This window comes from Suncus etruscus, chromosome 8 (assembly GCF_024139225.1).
Source record: "Suncus etruscus isolate mSunEtr1 chromosome 8, mSunEtr1.pri.cur, whole genome shotgun sequence".
NCBI lineage: Eukaryota > Metazoa > Chordata > Mammalia > Eulipotyphla > Soricidae > Suncus > Suncus etruscus.
The window spans coordinates 11,870,503-11,888,972 of NC_064855.1; the positions used below are offsets into that span (position 1 = coordinate 11,870,503).

The window sequence follows — 18,470 nt, forward strand, 5'->3', positions numbered from 1 at the left end:
GAATTGGGGTGAGGAGGGCTGGGGAGATAGCTGCTGAAGCACAGGCCTAGCATGCATAAGGCCCCAATTACTATCCCTAACACAGAACTGGTCCCCTGAGAAAGATCACATGAACCCCAGCACTGCTGGTGACGCAACATCAGGTCTAATCATTGAACTATCAGGATTATGTGGTTGAAGATTGCTGGAAGCAATGACCGCTACAGGCACTCAGCCCTGCTTGAGAGGCCTAAAAAAAGCTGAGGGGCCACAGCAAAAGCTGCTTTGTATACAGCTGACCCAGGTTCAATCCCTGGCATCCCACAGACTTTTCTGAGTCCCACCAAGAGTGATCTTTGAGCTAAGAGCCAGAAGTAAGCCCTGAGAACCAGATGTGGGCAAAATAATAAATAAAATTTTAAGATAGATGATCTATTCCATATAACATATTCCAAAGTGGATATTTCATTCACTCAAAACTAATTTTTTCTTTCATTTTTGGTTCTGTTTTGAGGGTGGGGGCAGAGTTGGGGTTCAAACCCTGGCCTCCTACACACAAGGCAAGGAGGTCTCTATTGCTGAGACACATTTCTCAGGCTCCAAAATTCATTCAAAAAGCATTCTGATTGGCAGAACACTTCAGTGAGCTCCTCAGATCAAAAATGTCTTTATTAGTGGTGGTCATAGGGTGGTGGGGGCATGCCTGGCAATGCTAGAAGGCTACTCCTGGAGTCAGTCAGTAGCAATCCCTGCAGTGCTCAGGGAGCCTAGGGATCCTGAAGATTAAACTCGTGGCTCCCACTTGCAAGGCATGCTCTGTTCTTGGAAGTTTCTCCCTGGCATAAGATCAAGAATTTTAATGTGTATTTAAGAATGGGGTTAAAACTCTAAAAAAAAATACATAATATGCAAGTAGTCCAAAGTTTATGTTAGAGAGGGAGAGCTAATATGTACTAAGTCAACCCCTTCTTTATGGCCCTTTCCCATATTACTTCCCTTAAATATCAGAATTTGAATACAATAAGCATGCTTATTCTGCTGTTAATTTCCTTCTGTTATTAAGTTATGAGGCCCATCACTGAGACAATCCATATTGGCTCTAATGCCAACAGCTGATGTCTGAGACTACAACTCACCTGAGGTATGTCCTTTATGCACAGCAAGAACCTGCCAGAAGACTGAAGTGATAGCACAGCAAGTAGGGTGTTTCCTTACATGCATCCACCTTGGATTCAATACCCGACATCCCATGCAGTTCCCTGATCCTGCCAATAGTGATTTCTGAGCGAGGAGCCAGGAGTAATCCTTGAGTACCACTGGATTTGGCCCCAACCCCACACCCAAGAACCTACTAGAATGATCACCAGCTCATTGACAAGTAGTCAATTGTATTAGTGTGGCCCCCTGCCCACCAGACTGCTCTCTGCATCCTCAATGTCGCTCTGCTGGGTTAGCATGTGCCATTTATTTTCGGATGAACTGGCTAAGGTCTGAGTCAAGCCTGGGGGGAAGTTATAAGGGCACAGAAGATGGTCCCCTCCCTTCAGGACCTGTCTGTGCCCAATGCTGAAACATCAAAGAATACCAGCGATGGGGCAAGGGGAGAGACACATACAGGAAAGGCACATGCAAGACACATCTGTGGCACCTCAAAGGCAGACTGAGCTATTCAAGGCTGCTAGGCGTGATTCTGCTAACACACAACCTTGTTATCAGCAACCCGCCTCCCCACAAAAGAAGGTGCCTATGCCTACAAACATAGTTGACATGTACTTGGGGTGGGGCACACATAGCAGTATTCTGGGTCTATTTCTGACTTTGAACTCAGAAGTGATCTCTGCAGTGCTCAGGGAATACACAAATGGAGGGGCAAAAGGAGGGGAGGCTCTGAATGTGGGAAGAGCTCTGAGAGGTGGCAGCTCAGATGAGTAGAGACTTCCCAGTGGCAGCTCACTTTCCAGTGGAGAAACAAGCCCTTGCCAAATGACAGGAACATGAAAAGTGTGTCCCATGGAAGACCCCGGAGTTCCAGAAGGTGGGCACCAATGGCCAAAGCAGGGATGGCAAGAGCTGAAGGTGGAGACATGAGCCAAGCCCGCAGTGCCAAGGGCTGTGTGTGTCTCAGAAACCAAATTGAAGGCTATTTCATGACACTGAGGAAACAGATTAGAAATAAGGTGCTGGGGCCAGCGTGGTGGCACTAGAGGTAAGGTGCCTGCCTTGCCTTCGCTAGCCTAGGACGGACCTAGGTTCGATCCTCCAGTGTCCCAGATGGTCCCCCAAGCCAGGCACAATTTCTAAGCTCATAGCCAGGAGTAACCCCTGAGCGTCACCGGGTGTGGCCCAAAAAACAAAAAAAAAAAAAAAAAAAGAAAGAAAGAAAGAAGGTGCTTGGAGGAATGGGGAGACCGTTGGAAGAAGAGGCTGAAAGCTGCAGGCAGGCAGAGTGTAGATGCAGGGAGAGATGAACCATAACTTGTTTTCTTATGCACCAGCCCTCTTCCCCCACCCCCACCTCTGCCATCCTTTTATTTTCTTTGCTAGTATCTCCATTACCTTAGCATAGTGTAAGTCTGAGAGGACTGAAGAGCCACATCTACCACCTTCACTAACTAATTGTAAGGAACAGCACCTGTACAGCTCCAGGGAGCCTCTTTCCTAGAGCCAGGAAGGCTGCCAGGTGAGTCCTCAAAGGACTTCAGGGGCCTCCCGCTGGGTTCCTGCCATCTGCCTGCAAGCGAGCTGGGCTTCTCCACTGTGTAACACTGATCTATTAGATCAGAAAGATCCGGAAAACAGCACAACAGAGCAACAGCAGGAGGCATGGGTAATCGCGGGCCACCTGGAACCCAGAACGGGCAGCAGTGCCCATTTGAACCCAGGCTGGCTTAGCTGAATTCCAGCTCACAAAGCTCACTCTAGTTGAGGGCAACAATGAGGAGGAGGAAAGGAAATCAGGGAAACCAGCTCCTGCGCTGTGGTTGGCAGACAAGGGAGCTTATGTGCATTGAACTGGGGCTGAGATGGCTCCGGCCAGAGAGAACAGGGTTCCCTGAAAAGAGCAAAGCACTGTTTGGGGACCCAGAAAGACAATTGCTGGGACAAGATTCAGGATGTACCCAACTAGTTCCCAACTTGTTACCTGCCTCCTCTATTCAATCCCTGCTTTCCTTTATTGTTAGCTTCTTTCCAGCTTATTATTTTCTCTTGGCTAATTCTGAATAAACCCACGGGCCAGCCCTTAAAGCAGGAAGAGGCCTAAAAGATTATCTAGGCTATTTCTTTTTTTTTTGGTTTTCTGGGCCACACCTGTTTGATGCTCAGGGGCTACTCCTGGCTAAGTGCTCAGAAATCACCCCTGGCTTGGGGGGACCATATGGGACGCGGGGGAATCAAACCGCGGTCGCCATCTTCCCTTGGCTAGTGCTTGCAAGGCAGACACCTTACCTCCAGCGCCACCTTCCCGGCCCTATTTCTTTCACTTTCAAAACAGGAGTCCAGAGGCCAAAGCAGTTAGAGCATCTGTGTTAAGCCACAAAAGTATGTGCATTAGAGAAGAAAACCCAAGTTTGTCCGCTCAGAGGCCCCTAACACCATACTCCTCTTCACATATGGATTTCGGTCTGAGGGCACACAAAGGCATCTGGTTTCTGTGCTGAGTACTTGGTGGTAGTCCTCATCATGGGATAACCATTTCTACTGACCATTTCATGAAGTGTGTGAGGGATGTTTTCTATCATAACTACAGGAGACTCAAGAGTAAGAGTCCTCCTTAAAGGAACTTCAAATTCTGACAGCCAAGATGCAGAGATGGAGAGAGTCTCAACAAAGAGATACAGAAAGGAAGATGACCAGGGAAATGCAAATCAAAACAACAATGAGATGTCACCTCACACCACACCACAGAGGCTGGCATTCATCAAAAAGAAAAACAACCGGGGCCGGAGAGATAGCATGGAGGTAAGGCGTTTGCCTCTCATGCAGGAGGTCATCGGTTCGAATCCCGGCGTCCCATATATGGTCCTCCCGTGCCTGCCAGGAGCAATTTCTGAGCCTGGAGCCAGGAATAACCCCTGAGCACTGCCGGGTGTGACCCAAAAACCACAAAAAAAAAAAAAAAAAAGAAAAACAACCAGTGTTATTGAGGATATGGGGAGACATGGACCCTCATTCATTGCTGGTGGGAGTGTTGACTGGTCCAGCCTTTTTGGAAGAGACTACTTACATTACTCAAAAAAATAGAATTTGAGCTTCCATATGACCTAGCAATTCCAATCCTTGGAACATACCTACCCCATGGGTCCCAAAGTAGAAAAGGCACCTACACTCCTATGTTTCGTTGCAGCATTAGTCACACTAGCTAGAATCTAGAAACAACCCAAACGTCCAAGAACAAATGAGTGGATAAAGAAACTATGGTATGGGCCCGGAGAAATAGCACAGCGGCGTTTGCCTTGCAAGCAGCCGATCCAGGACCTAAGGTGGTTGGTTCGAATCCCGGTGTCCCATATGGTCCCCCATGCCTGCCAGGAGCTATTTCTGAGCAGACAGCCAGGAGTAACCCCTGAGCACCGCCGGGTGTGGCCCCCCCCCAAAAAAAAAAAGAAAAGAAAAGAAAAGAAAGAAACTATGGTACATATGCACAATGGAAAACTTCTTAGCCACAAGAAAAAATAAAGTCATACAATTTGATGCTATGTGGATGAATCTGGAGAGTATCATGCTGAGGGAAATCAGAGGGAAAGGAACAGAAACTCAAATGATGTCTCTCATATGAAGGATAGAAGGAAACTTCCTAGGAGAATAGCAAATGCCTACCCAATGGCAATTAAAATGAAGAGCAGGAGAAATGCTCTTCTGTGGGAAACTTGCACTTGGGTCAGGTTGTGGGGAGGGGATAAGCTAGGAAAGGGAACACCAGGACCATAGGACAAGGGAAAAGTGCGTGGGGGAGCAGCAGGGAAATTGGGATATTGGTGGAGGGTAGAGGACTTTGGTGAAGGGATAAGTGCTAGAACAATGTATACTTAAAACTCCATCATAAATCTTTGTGATTTAATAAAATAAAGGAATAAGATGAGCGTCTCTAAGGTAAAAGGGTACTTGAAAGGTGCAGTCTCAAAACTAGCTACTATACGTGTGAAAAGTCATAGGATGGTGGGAGAGGTGAACGGGACAAACACTACAGTACAGAAATTCCTGAAAGTCACATGAGTGGCAAGTAACAGAGTGTGGGCTGGAATTCACTCAGTGCCCAGGACTTCACCCACTTGGCTCTATTGAGTGACTGGCACTGTTGTCTATCTAAGAAATTGTGGAAGGAAGATGGAATGTAAATGCACTTCTTAGAGGAGTCCTCAGTGTACTTTTAAATTAGAAAGGGATTTAGAAGATCCTAGTGAATTCTTTTTTTTTTTATTTTATTTTAGTTCCTCCTAATGAATCTCTATCAAGGCATAAGGGAAACATAGATGATAGTGTAATCAAATATTTTTTCTTGCATTTTATATCTCTATCTCCTGAGACCAAAAGACAAGAAACATTTGCTTTCTTACTTTCCAAATATTAAACATGGCTCTTCAAACAGCATTTATTGTTTGGATGCCAATGGGGATCAAATCGATCACACGACTCTTACTCAGACTGAACATTCATAAAAGATGCCGTTGTGACAAGTTATCATCGTTCTTAAAGCGCGAGTTACACTCACGTCTATCCATAAATAAGCTCTCACAAAAGACAGAATAAGCATTGCAGTGTGTGCATAAAAGCTAACGCTACTATCACTGATGCCTCTGATCATTTGAGAGATGGTCTCGAGGCGTATCTTGCCTCTTTTGACAAGTTCTTCTCGTTTTGAAAATTATCCCCACTCCGCATCTCCTCCCAAGCACAGAACATCTTCTTCCATCCTGTCAGCTCCTGTCATAGAACATCACTGCAGCCCGCCCTCCATTCAAGGGAGTTCTCTGCAGGACTTCGTGGGCAGCTCAACAAAACACAAGCCACATCAGGAAGCCACATCACAGGAAATTCTGCACCCACACAGCTGGGCTCTTGTCCCCCTCCCTGACCCATCAGAAGGGGACCAGGTTCAAGACACACACACACACACACACACACACACACACACACACACACACACACACACACACACACCCTGCTCTAACTCACCACCTCTGGACCACTCCTTTCCACCCCCAAGTCTGCTAACCCTAAATGATTCCCCAAAGGTCAGTCAGGCTAGGAATAGCCACAACTCCTAGAGCCAGACCTTCAGACCAGATAATCTTGACACAAAATGACACTGAGAGGAAAAATTCCTCTTTCCCTAAACCCTGAAGGGTAAGTAGGCACAGAGCAGGGATTGGATTCCCCCTCTATCTGCTCCCTCTACCACTTTATCTTCAAATTAACTTCAAACCAAGGCAGATCTGAGCAGGCCCCTATACAGAGGTCCTGGTAATGGAGGAAGAGACAGATATAAAGTCAAAGTGTCTAAGGATGAAACCTTGTATCAGGCGGGAATTTTCCTCCATGGAAGAAGTCTGAAAACAATTGCCCTTGGAATACAAGTCACATATATCCTCAGGAAGATATATATTCAGAGGGCCAACACTGGAGAGGAAGGAGAGAAGGGAAGGAGGATGGATATAGAGAGGTAGAAAGAGAAAGAGATGCCTATCCAATGTCACTTGCTGAGTAGACTTTTGGAGAAAATGTCAATTGACATAAGATTAGGCCAATTACCAGGACCCTAAAACCCAACAGTTATTGCTGGGCCCTCCTTGGAGGCCACACCCTTCTTCAACTTTACACTTATTGGTATGATTCACATTAACTTATAAAGAAATGCTCAACCAAAACTTGTTGTTAGGGACTGGAGCGATGGCAGCAGTAAGGCATTTGCCTAGCACGCGCTAACCTAGGATGGATCATGGTTCCATCCCCTGGCGTCCCATATGGTCCCCCAAGCCAGGAGTGATTTCTGAACACATAGCCAGGAGTAACCCCTGAGTATCACCGGGTTTGGCCCAAAAACCAAACCACGCCAAAAAAACCACTAGTTGTTAAACAAATGAGCAGCTCGCTTCTAAACTAGATGGTGTTCATAAAATGCAAGGCTCACTGAAGCTCAGGAGTTAGCATAGAGCAGCCACAAGATCAGTGAGAGCAGAAATTGAACTCCCCTGATTACTAGAGCCGGAATTTGAACATCGCCCTCACAAAAGGAAAGGAATTTGGAGGAGGTAAAATCTTGCTGGTGATTTTCATAGGAGCTGGGGGCTTCAAAGGGATGAAGCGATGCTAAGACAGCTTACTGTGTTTTAATCTTAATTCCAGTTCCTGTGGATTTAAAAACAAAATAAAACCCTGCAATATTGGGAGCATTCCAAGCTAGGGAGCCTCCATGGTCAGACCCAAAAGAGCAGGGGCCTCCAGACAAAAGTGTTTGAGTACCTCCAGAGCTGCTGCACCCAACAAGGCTTGAGGTACCATGTGATATTGGGGATTCTAACCAGTCTCAGCCTTAACCCCTAAACTATCTGAACTTCTTATGTGGATTTTATCACCTTCAATGTCAGCACACATGCATAACTCTTGGTATGCCATCAGTTATACATGGGCATCACATACCAGAGAAAAGACCTGAAAGTAAATTTACAGCAAAACTCCTGTGAATCTCAGTTCTGCCATTACTTCACTGTACAAATGAGCTCAGAGCTCCAAGTTCCTTTAGTGCCAAGTGGACATACACATTCTGTCTGCTCACAGGGCCCAGGAACATATGGAAGACATCAGACCATGATCATCCAACCATGAGTTTGCTGTATCCAAGGCATGATGGTACATGTAAATGCAAACACAAAATCAAATTCTATCTGTCTCCACCTTCCTCCCCCTGTCCTGTCACCAGTTGGGGGTCGGGGGGGGGGGTGCCCGAGGATAGAAGGAAGTAAAGTCTTGACTCTGGACTTAATATCAGTTCCAGCCCAATCTGAGAATCCACCCTACAGCAGCCCAATAACTGTCATTTGTGGTCTCTGCCCTCAAGACAACCACTGTTAATGGTGGTACTTGGCCTCTTTGGATTCTGCTTGGGTTGGCAGGAGGAAAGTGGCAGGATGTACAGGGTATAAGTGCTCTGGCATCTGACAGCTGTGAACAGACCCAGCTTAATGCCAAGGTCCTGACAGATGTCAGAGTGACAAATACCTTCCCAAGAACCCACACTCAACCCAACTCAGCTCTCACCAGATGTGGCAGGGATGGGGGCTCGTGGTGCCAATTCCCTGCGCCCTCTCAGCTCTCTCTTAAGTGAAGGGGAGGAAGACCTTCTTTCTCCGCATATTATAAAACAAATTCCTTTTCAATGGTATATGCCCCAATAATTTGTTTTTCAAACAAACAGGGACCAATGTTGCATGGCTAATTTGTTTACTATCTCCCTACCAGCTCTAGGATGTAAACTCGACTGGGCCAGGAATTTTTCTTTACTTCACTTCTCCATCTGTCATTTCTGGTGCTTAGAATAGTACCTGACAGGTCATATATGTCCAAGGAATAAATTTTGTTAGCTGTATCAGAAGGGAAAGAGAGTCAGGAGGAAGCAGCCTCTACTCCAACACTTTTCTTACCTGAATAAGGAATAATGATTGCCCCAACACAGAAGACCAGGAGATAAAAAAAAAAAAAAGTAACGTGTTACCAGGGTAACCATAGCTCCAAAAATGAAAACATCTTCCAAATGCCATTGTCTGAGGAGGAAGGGGGTAAGGGATGGCTCACACTTACAGGCTTCCTGTTCTAGGTCCCCCAAAACAGCCCAAATATGGGTACAAGTTGTCTGGGGTTCCTTTATGGGAAAGGTCAATGATTCTCACCTAACTCTGCCAAGTCTGATGCCCTACCAGAGATCAGCCTTAGAACAATGTGGCCAATCATGGGGTCTCTGACCACCACAGCTAGTATAGAAGACAGGACAGGACGGGCAAATACACAAGAACTAATGAGCTTCACACAGACAAGTGAGCCAACACATGCAGTTGAGACACACAGACATGGGGGTGATTATTGGAAAATTCTGAGAGAATTCCATAGAAATCATCTTTTCTTAAAATCCCTTGGATTATTTGTTCATTCTTTATTTGTGTATTTGTTGCCAACTATTTATCTATCACAGAGTTCGGTGGGCCTCAAATGAATGAAATGCCCACAGGGCTAAGGGGCCAGTCAAGAACACGTTGTTAGAAACAGAGATCTAAAGATGCCCAAGTCAAGAAATATTTCCTTGGGGCCCAGAGAGATAGCACAGCGGCGTTTGCCTTGCAAGCAGCCGATCCAGGACCAAAGGTGGTTGGTTCGAATCCCAGTGTCCCATATGGTCCCCTGTGCCTGCCAGGAGCTATTTCTGAGCAGACAGCCAGGAGTAACCTCTGAGCATAGCCAGGTGTGGCCCAAAAACCAAAAAAAGAAAAAAAAAAAAAAAGAAATATTTCCTCAAGGAAACAATAACTAAGCTAAGATCAAAGGGTTACTTTGGGTTCCAAAGTACTTAGTGGTCTGAGAGAGGGGCCCTGTCTGCGGGGAGCAGGGAAGAGAAGCAGGCCACACCTTTCCAGGCATGAACAGGAGTCTGCAGAGTGAGGGCACCTAGACCAGTCTGGCTGCAGAGCAAGAGACTCAGGAAAGGGCCATGATGCTTTCAGTTGGAAGAGAGAACGTGATGGCGGGGTCTTGAGAGGGGCCACAGTTATGGAGGTGAGAAGGCAGTGAAATAAAGAGGGAGCATCCCCCCCAAATCAAGGAACAAACTTGGAGATGCTGAATGGAGAGAAAGGTGGTGAGTTAGATCAAGGGGAGAACAGCAGAGTCCTGAGGACACCCCAGCAGAAATGCCCACAGGCCCACTGCAACTGTGAGCCTTGGGAAAGAGATGAGGTTTGAGGGGCCAATCTGACAGTACAGTGGGGAAGGTCTGCACATGACGACTCGGGTTTGACTGCCAGCATCCCATACAGTCTCCTGAGTCAGCACGGAAACCAACAACTGAGTCAGTTTTTACTGAACTGTTTTTGGAGATGGAAGAATTGTTCCTTATCTACATGTTCGGCCTAAGCCCTTCAACTTCTAAGCAAAGAGGTACATCAGTTTCTCCTTGGAGACCATTTTAGAGACCATCTGAGCATCAAGAAGCCACAGGAGAGTTGGGGACAGGAGGAAGATTCCAGAGTTCCGGAGAACTTTCTGAATGGGTAGGCCCCTAACTACTCAACTCAGCCCCGAGTCCAGCTGTTTCTGGACTGAGTCCAGCTGTTTCTGTCTCCTGACACACACAGCCATCAATTTCGTCCCCCTCCAAAGCCCACAGGCCTCACAATCCCCATGGAGAACCAGTGGGGCCAACTCTTGGCCTTTCAAAGCCAGCATTTTCTTCAGAGTCTGGGAGTGACAGTCCAAGTGGCTAAAAATGAGGCTCTGAAGAAATATTCTCCAAGGTCTCTGGCCAGAAAGTGCCTTTTCTTTCTGGAGAACAAACCCAGAGAAATAAGCTTGAATTTCTGCTCCGTAAACCTTAGAAGGAAAACTGTCTCAAGAACATGGTTTGAAAAATATAGAAGGAAGTAGATGAAGCAATCCTCTTTGCCGGAGTAACAACAAATGGTTTATGAGTTTTCTTGTTTGTTTTTTCTTTTTTGTAGCACAAAGAAAACTTATTCAAGTTAAGGTCATGTGTTTACAATGGTGCTGACATTTATGGTCCTGGCTTATGAGGTGACCTCGCCACCACCGAAGTGCAAGAGAAAAGCCAGGCTGGCTGGTCAGCTAAAGGTAAACAGCTCTCCCAGAAGCTCTACCCAGAGAGAAGCGACTTTTCTGAGGCCGGTCCAGCCAACCTTGAGTCAAACAAAAAGGTCAGACAGAGCGTCAGTGTGCCCCAGCTGGAGGATCATTGAGCGTGGATCAGGGCAGCCTGCTCTGGGGCTCAGTCTGTCACAGAAATCCCTGAGCACACAAAGCCCAGAGTCCCTCTCTGCAAAAGTGTCTCCTCTGGATGGCCCCTGCAGATATGGTGCTTCGGAAGTTCTGATTTCTCCGACTTATCCACCATTCTCAGAACTCTCTCCCTGGCCCAAGATCATTTTAATGTGCACCACATGTGATAGGGCCAATGAAAAAAGGGAAGAAATGCCCACAATTCAAAAGAAAATCTCAAGGAGAAAACTACTAGGGGAAAATGCACCAGGCATGAGAGTATTAGCTGGGCCAGTAAGAGGAAATGGGGAGCTGACTACCTCTTTCCTAGCCTCAAAGTTTCTATTTGCTACCTGTTCCTTAAGATCTAGATGTCATCCTTTGTTTTCCACCTCCAAATGTTTCTTGAAAGAAATAAACTGAAAGTCCTTGGAAGCATGGACAAAACAAGTATTTAAAAAAAATGGTCACATGGAGATAGGGCTTTTGCCTTGCATGCAAAAGGATGGTGGTTCGAATCCCGGCATCCCACATGGTCTCCCAAGCCTGGCAGGAGCAATTTCTGAGCATAGAGCCAGGAGTAACCCCTGAGCGCTGCAAGGTGTGACCCAAAAACCAAAACCAAAACCAAAACCAAACAAAACAAAACAAAAAAAGGTCACTTTTCCTATTATAACTGTGGGAACAAAGAAAGCAGGGGACATTGCAATCACCCCTTGCCATGCTAGGTTCCTGGACCCTTTCTTTTACCATGGTTGCAAAAGGAAGGGGAACTAGGCTGACTGTTCTCCGCGTTCCTCTGGCCCTCAAGGTGGCCCCCACTTCCTCACCAACCTCATTCACCAGAGCAACAAGACAGAGAATGCCTGTGGTCATTGTGGGGGTGGTCATGTGTGGGGGTGGAGGTACAAACACAGAGGACATACAGAGACCACAGAACCCAGGAACAGGGTGGTTAGAAATGGGCCTGATGAGAGGCCAGCACTCTAGACACCCATCTAACACCCAATGTGCTTTCTTCTAAAAAAATTATTTTGGTTTGCTGCTGGGGACACAGTTGTTAGTAGTGCTTGGGGGCTGTTCTCAGCTTGGGTGCTCAGGTGCACTCTCGGTGGTACTCAGAGCATTCTGGGATTTCAGAGATAAAAGGTGGGGCCCTCACAGCAAAGTCTGACCCATTATACCAGGATGTGTATCTCATCTATTACAACTCAGGGTTGAACAACTCAACCCAGTTTGATCCCTCCCACCGGAAGTCCCTGCACAGCCGCATATGCCCAGAATGGATGTGAACAATGGCCTAAATGGAAAATACAGACACACAATCTGACCACAGAAGGCAATGTATGATACCACGATTAGTTTAGGAGGATGGCCCACAATGACAGGAACTCTTCACCAGCTCAAAGCATCATCCTTTTCCTTCCCCTGTGCCATTCTGAATGCCCACATTCAAAAATGGGTTCTACAGCTCTGGCAGAAGTTTCACCATATCTTCTGAGAGCAGGAAATAGTCACAGGGAAGTACCCTAAGACCGTCACCACCTTGGTTAGAAGCAAGCTTTTCCTCCAGCAGGACAAGAGCCCTGAAAAGGTAGCCTATTGAACCCCAAAGAGCAGAGGAAAGGCCCCCCAAAAGGCCTCAGCCTATATAATGCTCTATATCAAGCCTACTACCTACTACCACCACCTACAGCTCTTGGGCCTGAACTGAGACAACTGCTGTGTCTCACCCAGGGGGGTCAGGGAGACAGTCCTGATGAGGCCATTCAAGTGCTTTTGGGAGCCCCTAGAGTTATCCTGAAGTGATGATAATGACTGGGTCATCAGTCCTGCAGTAATTTAGCACATGGGGCTGAAGTGTCACCAGTTAAATTGCTCTTAACCAGTCCCATCTCATGCCTGACACGTATCTGGCATATTCTGAGGGCAAAACCACAGCAGACACTCAAAACTCGTCTCTCACACTACCCCCGGGTTCCTTCTCTCCCTTCTCACTGCGACAGTGTTGGAACCTAGAAACCACATCCATGGCTGATGGCTGATGACTTCTCACACACAGAGCAGCTCCCGTGAGCTGTCATGTGGTCAGCCCACTCCTCTCAGCATGTCTCCTCAGCTGTCTTCCCATCCCCCGTGCCTCCATCCTCCCTCCCTCCAGGTCTCCCTTCCATGCCTTCCCCACAACCCCCAACATGCTGCTCCCCAATTATTTGCAAGCCCTGAGGAAGACTGTTAGAAGGACATTAAGGATTAGAGTTAGAAGACTTGAAATTCAGTCTTGCTTCTGTCAAAGCAGAAGCAAGCGTGTTTCTGAACTGCATCCTCCTCCGTCATAAAAGCTGTGTGTGTGTGTGTGTGTGTGTGTGTGTGTGTGTCTGGAGTGACAGTACAGCAGTAGGGCATTTGTTTTGCACACAGCTGACCCAAATTCAATCCCTGGCATCCCATATGGTCTCCCAAGACTACCAGGAATTTCTGAGCAGAGCCAGGAGTAACTTCTCGAGCACTGCTAAGTGTGGCCCAAAATTAAAAAAAAAAAAATCAAGTATGTGCGTGTGTGTGTGTGTGTGGTTATGGTGTATTTATAAAGATAATAAAGCAGCTGTACAAGGGACTGAAGTGATAAAACATCCGGTAGGGCACTTGTCTTGTACAAGGCTGACTTGGGTTTGGCTCCCGGCAACCCGTATGATCCCCTAAGCACTGCAAGGAGTGATTCCTGAGTGCAAAACCAGAAGTAACTTCTGAGCACCACCGGATGTGGCCCCAAACAAACAAACAAACAAACAAATCAAATAAAGTGGCTGTACATGTACAGCACTTAGCAGTACATTTAGTACTGAGATCCCCTCCCCTCCAACAACACTGTGTGCTGAGGTTCCCTAGGTGAACCTTATCTGCCCGGATTACTTGCTGGCAGACAGACTACAGTCTCCTTTGTGCCTGTTTGCTATCTGGATTATAAAAGACGTAAGAAGGAAATGAAGGTATTTTTCATAAGAATAATTGGCTTTCTGTTCATGTGTAACTGGTGTATTAGTATTTGAAGATATAAAAATCAACATTAAAGGGTCAGAGTGATAGCACAGTGGGTAGGGCATTTGTCTTGTACATGGCACATACAAGTGTGATCTCCAGCATCCCATATGGTCAACTGAGACAACCAGGAGTAATTTCTATTTTTTGTTTTTGGGGTCACACCGGTGACATTCAGGGGTTACTCCTGTCTATGAACTCAGAAATCACTTTGGGCTTGGGGACCATATGGGATGCCTGGGATCAAACTGAGGTCCAACCACATGCAAGGCAAATGCCATACTGCTGCACTATCACTCCAGCTCCTACCAGGAGTAATTTCTGAGCACAGCCAGGAGCAACCTCTGAGCACCACTGCTGGGTGTAGGCCTCCCCCACCAAAAAAAATCATAAAGGGCCAACAGTAAGTTTTCTCTGTCCCCCGTGTCTTGTGCTTTTCATAAAAATCTAGGTGCGGGGGGGCATTCAGGGAGGTAGTGGGTTTGGAAACCTGATTCATGCTGCTCCCTTGGAAACTGAGCTGAAACAGAAGCAAGGCTCCCTCCGAAGGAAGGGAGGAAGAGCGAAGGTAAACAGATCCTTGGTGTATGCCCAGGAGCTGCCAAGACACACGATGGGGAGGAGGCACCTGCTGGAAAAGTGGCCATCCTGTGACTGAGCTGTGTGAGAGCAGATGTGCTGGGGGGACAGCACTCTGAGAGTTGGGGTGGGAGACACCAGGAGCAGTGAGGACGAGGGAGATGTGACATGTAGCAGGAAACAGAGGACACTGCAGGGATATGCATCTGCCCTCTGGAAGGCCACCCTGACCTGTCACTCTGCAGAGCTGGCCCTGTCCACTATGAAATTCCACCATAGTCCAGCAGCTTGGAGAGGGGCTATAAGTGTCAGAACCATCCCCACAACCACTTATGGCAAAGAAGTCCAGGGAGCCCCCTAGGCACACAGCAGGGACCACCAGCTGCCTAATTCACAAAGTAACTGGGCATGAATATGAACCACTGCCATTTTCTTCATGTTGTTGTGACTGTTGTTGTTGGACCACACTCAGTGGTGATCAGGGCTCACTCCTCGCTCTGTGCTCAGAAATCACTCCTGGCAGACTCAGGAAACCATATGGGATGCTGGGGACAAATCTGGTTTGGCTGTGTGCAAGGCAAATGCCTTCCTAGTTGTGCTTTGGTTCCAGCCCTTCTCTTCATTCTAGGTGCAAGGTCTGGGGGGATGCTTTCAAGTTACTTCTGAAGGTCACTTCTGGTTATACTCAGCCAACTGAGCCAGAAGGTTCTATGCTGGGATCAAGGACACACACGATGGCATAGGGGTCTTGTCATACCCTGGAGACACACCCAGTGGTGCTTGGGGGCAGCAGGGCTATGATCAGCGGTGCTTCAGGGATAGGGAGCACATAGTACTAGGGGCTGAACCCAGGTCCCACACTTGCAGGCCTGCACCTGACTTGGACAAAATCTCCTGAATCTACCATCTCCTTTTTTTTTTTTTTTTGGAGAGGGACAGAGAAAGAAAGGTATCTAGGTCATTCCTGGAGTTGTTTTAGGGCTACTCCTGGTAGTGTTCAGGGGTCCATATACTGGAACAGAGAAAGAACCAGAGTTGACTTGATGCAAGCCAAGCCCTTAGTCTCTGTGTTCTCCTTCCAGCCCTGCCATCTCCTTTTCCAAGGGGCTAACACAGCAGGACCTGTGAATATGCTGAAAGGAAGAACAGTCCAGCCTCACTACAGAGCCCACAGAGGAGAGGAAAAACTGGCTGCCTCCAGCACCACCTCTGAGCAGTTTCTGGAGCCCACAGGTTTCCTCTGCTGAGCTGACCCTGATTTATGGGGTGCACCATATTGGACACTCAAAGAACTGATGATGAAACAGACAAAACTGCAACCCTGGTGTGTTTTCATGTCATAGCCTTGGGTTTGGGGATTCTAAATCATACTAACTCGGACATTTTCTCCACTTTTTAGAACTTCAAGGAAGAAACCTCCTAATCCTTTTGCTCTCTTCTAAGCTATGCAGTTATAAATCCACAAATGAGGGGCTAGAGAGCTTGCATGGAGGTAGGATGTTTGCCTTGCATGCAGAAGGACGGTGGTTCGAATCCCAGCATCCCATATGGTCAGTCCCCTGTGCCTGCCAGGGGCAATTTCTGAGCGAAGAGCCAGTAGTAACCCTTGAGTGCCGCCGGGTGTGGCCCCAAAACCAAAAAAAAAAAAAAATCCAACAAATGAGACCCTCTTGATTTTTTGCTCTCTACCAAAATAAAGAAAACTCCACAGCAGGCCTGATGTTTTTCTCTGTTGTGGGAAAGGAAGGGGTCATAGGGTAGAGATATATTTGGAATGGTGCCAGGCCAAATTCACCATGCTAATCCCCGCTGCTGGGTAATCCAAGCAAAGGAAAAGTCAGTGTCCAGCCCTCAGTTACTAACTGTGTGAGGAGGAAGGAGCCCTACGGAATGTCAGGAAACATGTGAGTGTGGAATCGCATTTCTGGGCCCAAGTCCATTCTACAGGAGACAGAGACATTCTCTCCCTCGGCCTGGAACTTCAACCCTGTTATAGTCACAGAGATCACTCCTGAAACTTTCTGTGCACTGAGACTTCATTCCCTTTCACAGAGGGAGACGGTAACTCTCACAGAGAAGCAAGATGCTCCAGGCCTTGCTGCTGCTGGAAATAAAATATGGACCCGAGTAGGTCTTTTTTGGGGTCCAATATTCCTGCTCCTTAATGCCTGTGCCTTGAGGGATTTTAATAACTACCTATTTATTTCACGGCTGTTTTTATTTTCAAGGGGCCTTTCAGTTCTAAACACCTTTTTTCTTCTTCTTAGCGTTCTGTTTTGGACTTAGCTGTAAGTCAGAGAGATTTTTACCAGTCAGCACTATAATCGTGAATAGGAATCGAGATTCAAGCCGCACAATTTGGAGTCTGAATCCAATTTACCTTTTCCTACATATGTAATATATATCCTGAGCTCAGCAAACTGCTTACTTAAGACAACTGCCTTCAACTACGCCTAGGACATGTCTGTACTACAGTGTCCCCTACTCCCACCCCCGTGGCCCTACATGGCTTCCTCTCTCACTCCCTCCTTGGACCATTAAGCACAGAGCCAGGAGTGGCTTCAGAATACCACCAAGTGTGAACTCCAAGAGAAACATATATACACATGTATGTTTATATATATATAATATAAATTTGCATTATATCTAAAGGTGTATATCAGGTATAAAATCTCCATCTATGAAAAGGGAACAGGTGTGGCAACCTCAGTAGAAAGCGGTTTGGATGCTAAAATCCTTACAGTGGGGGGGAGAAACAGGTGAGATAAGCATTTGCCACCTAGGGGTTCCCATGATTTAGGAGCCAGAGGATCAACAAGAGAGAGAGAGAGCACAGCCCCCTGAGGGTCAGCTAGGAGATGAGAAGCACAGGGTCGGGTTTGGGAAATGTGGGTTGCGGGGAGCTTAAGTACCTTCGGCTGCAGCTTGGGGCGCTGCCGGGCAGTGGGTTGTGCGCTGCTAAGCAGCCTTCTGGAGAGGCGAAGTTTCCGGCAGGATGCCCAGGGGCCTCCCAGTGGTTGGTGGGTTTTGGGGAGGGGAGGAGAAGCCCAGAAGGGACGCAGGGGGCCCCAAGGGGTGGAGAACCGAGGCTGGGGCTGGGATGGGTGACCCTGAGACCTCCGTACCTGCTGTCGCTGCACTCCTTGCGCTCCCTCACCCGCAGCCACTTGCGCAGAAGAAAGCGCTTTCGCCGCGGGGACGCGCTGGGCGTGGAACAGTTGGACCACGGCGTGTCCTCGTCGCTGGACGGAGTGATCTCGATGGAAGGCAGCTGCAGGAACTCCTTCCCCGGCAGGTCCCGACTTAGCCCGGTTTCCAGGCTCTGCTCCTGCACGTTTTTGGTGCGGCGCATCTTGAAGCGCCGGCGGCGCAGCGTTGGAGTGGACGAGCTGGACCACGCCGGGCCGCCCTCCGGTGCGCCCTGCGCCTCAGGCACCTGCAGGGCGGGCAGCTGCAGGTTCTCCATCATGTTGGCTGCCGGCATCGGGACCACTCAGATGCTTCTGCTGCTGCTGCTGCTGCTGCTGCTGCTGCTGGCTCCCCGAAGTCCCCCTCGCCTTGCCCGGCCCGGTGCGCCCTGCGCGCAATGGAAGGCGCACGGCGCCAAGAACCTCTCCGGCCGTGCGCTCTGCTCCCCGGAGTGCGCTAGGGCGCACGCCGGAATGGGAACTTTTCCTCCTTGGCTTGAGCTCGACCCACGTCCTTGGGTTCAGGCTCGGCTCAGCCTCCTGGCAGCCCGAGAGCCACCAGCTACGGGCCGCCCCTTTGGGGTTTGCGACGCACCCGCTTGTTTTTCTTCCTCTGCGCTCCCGCTCGCTGGCGACGTTACCTTAGCGGGATGGGGATGCGAAGCCCGGGCCCCTGGGGGACAAGTCCGGCAAAAAAACTCTCGGCTG

The 18,470-nt window shown here is 48.1% G+C and overlaps 1 protein-coding gene across 1 annotated transcript in view; it reads right to left on the reverse strand.

Moving 5' to 3' along the window:
- Window positions 1-18,058, reverse strand: part of LOC126015802 (uncharacterized) — a 38,926-nt gene extending 20,868 nt beyond the window's left edge. The window contains exons 1-2 of the mRNA XM_049778383.1: window positions 17,700-18,058; window positions 17,487-17,544 (exon numbers count right to left, since the gene is read on the reverse strand). Of these exons, the coding sequence (XP_049634340.1) occupies window positions 17,487-17,544; window positions 17,700-18,058 (417 nt within the window). The remainder of the gene's footprint in view (window positions 1-17,486; window positions 17,545-17,699) is intronic.
- Between the last annotated feature and the right edge of the window lie 412 nt (window positions 18,059-18,470).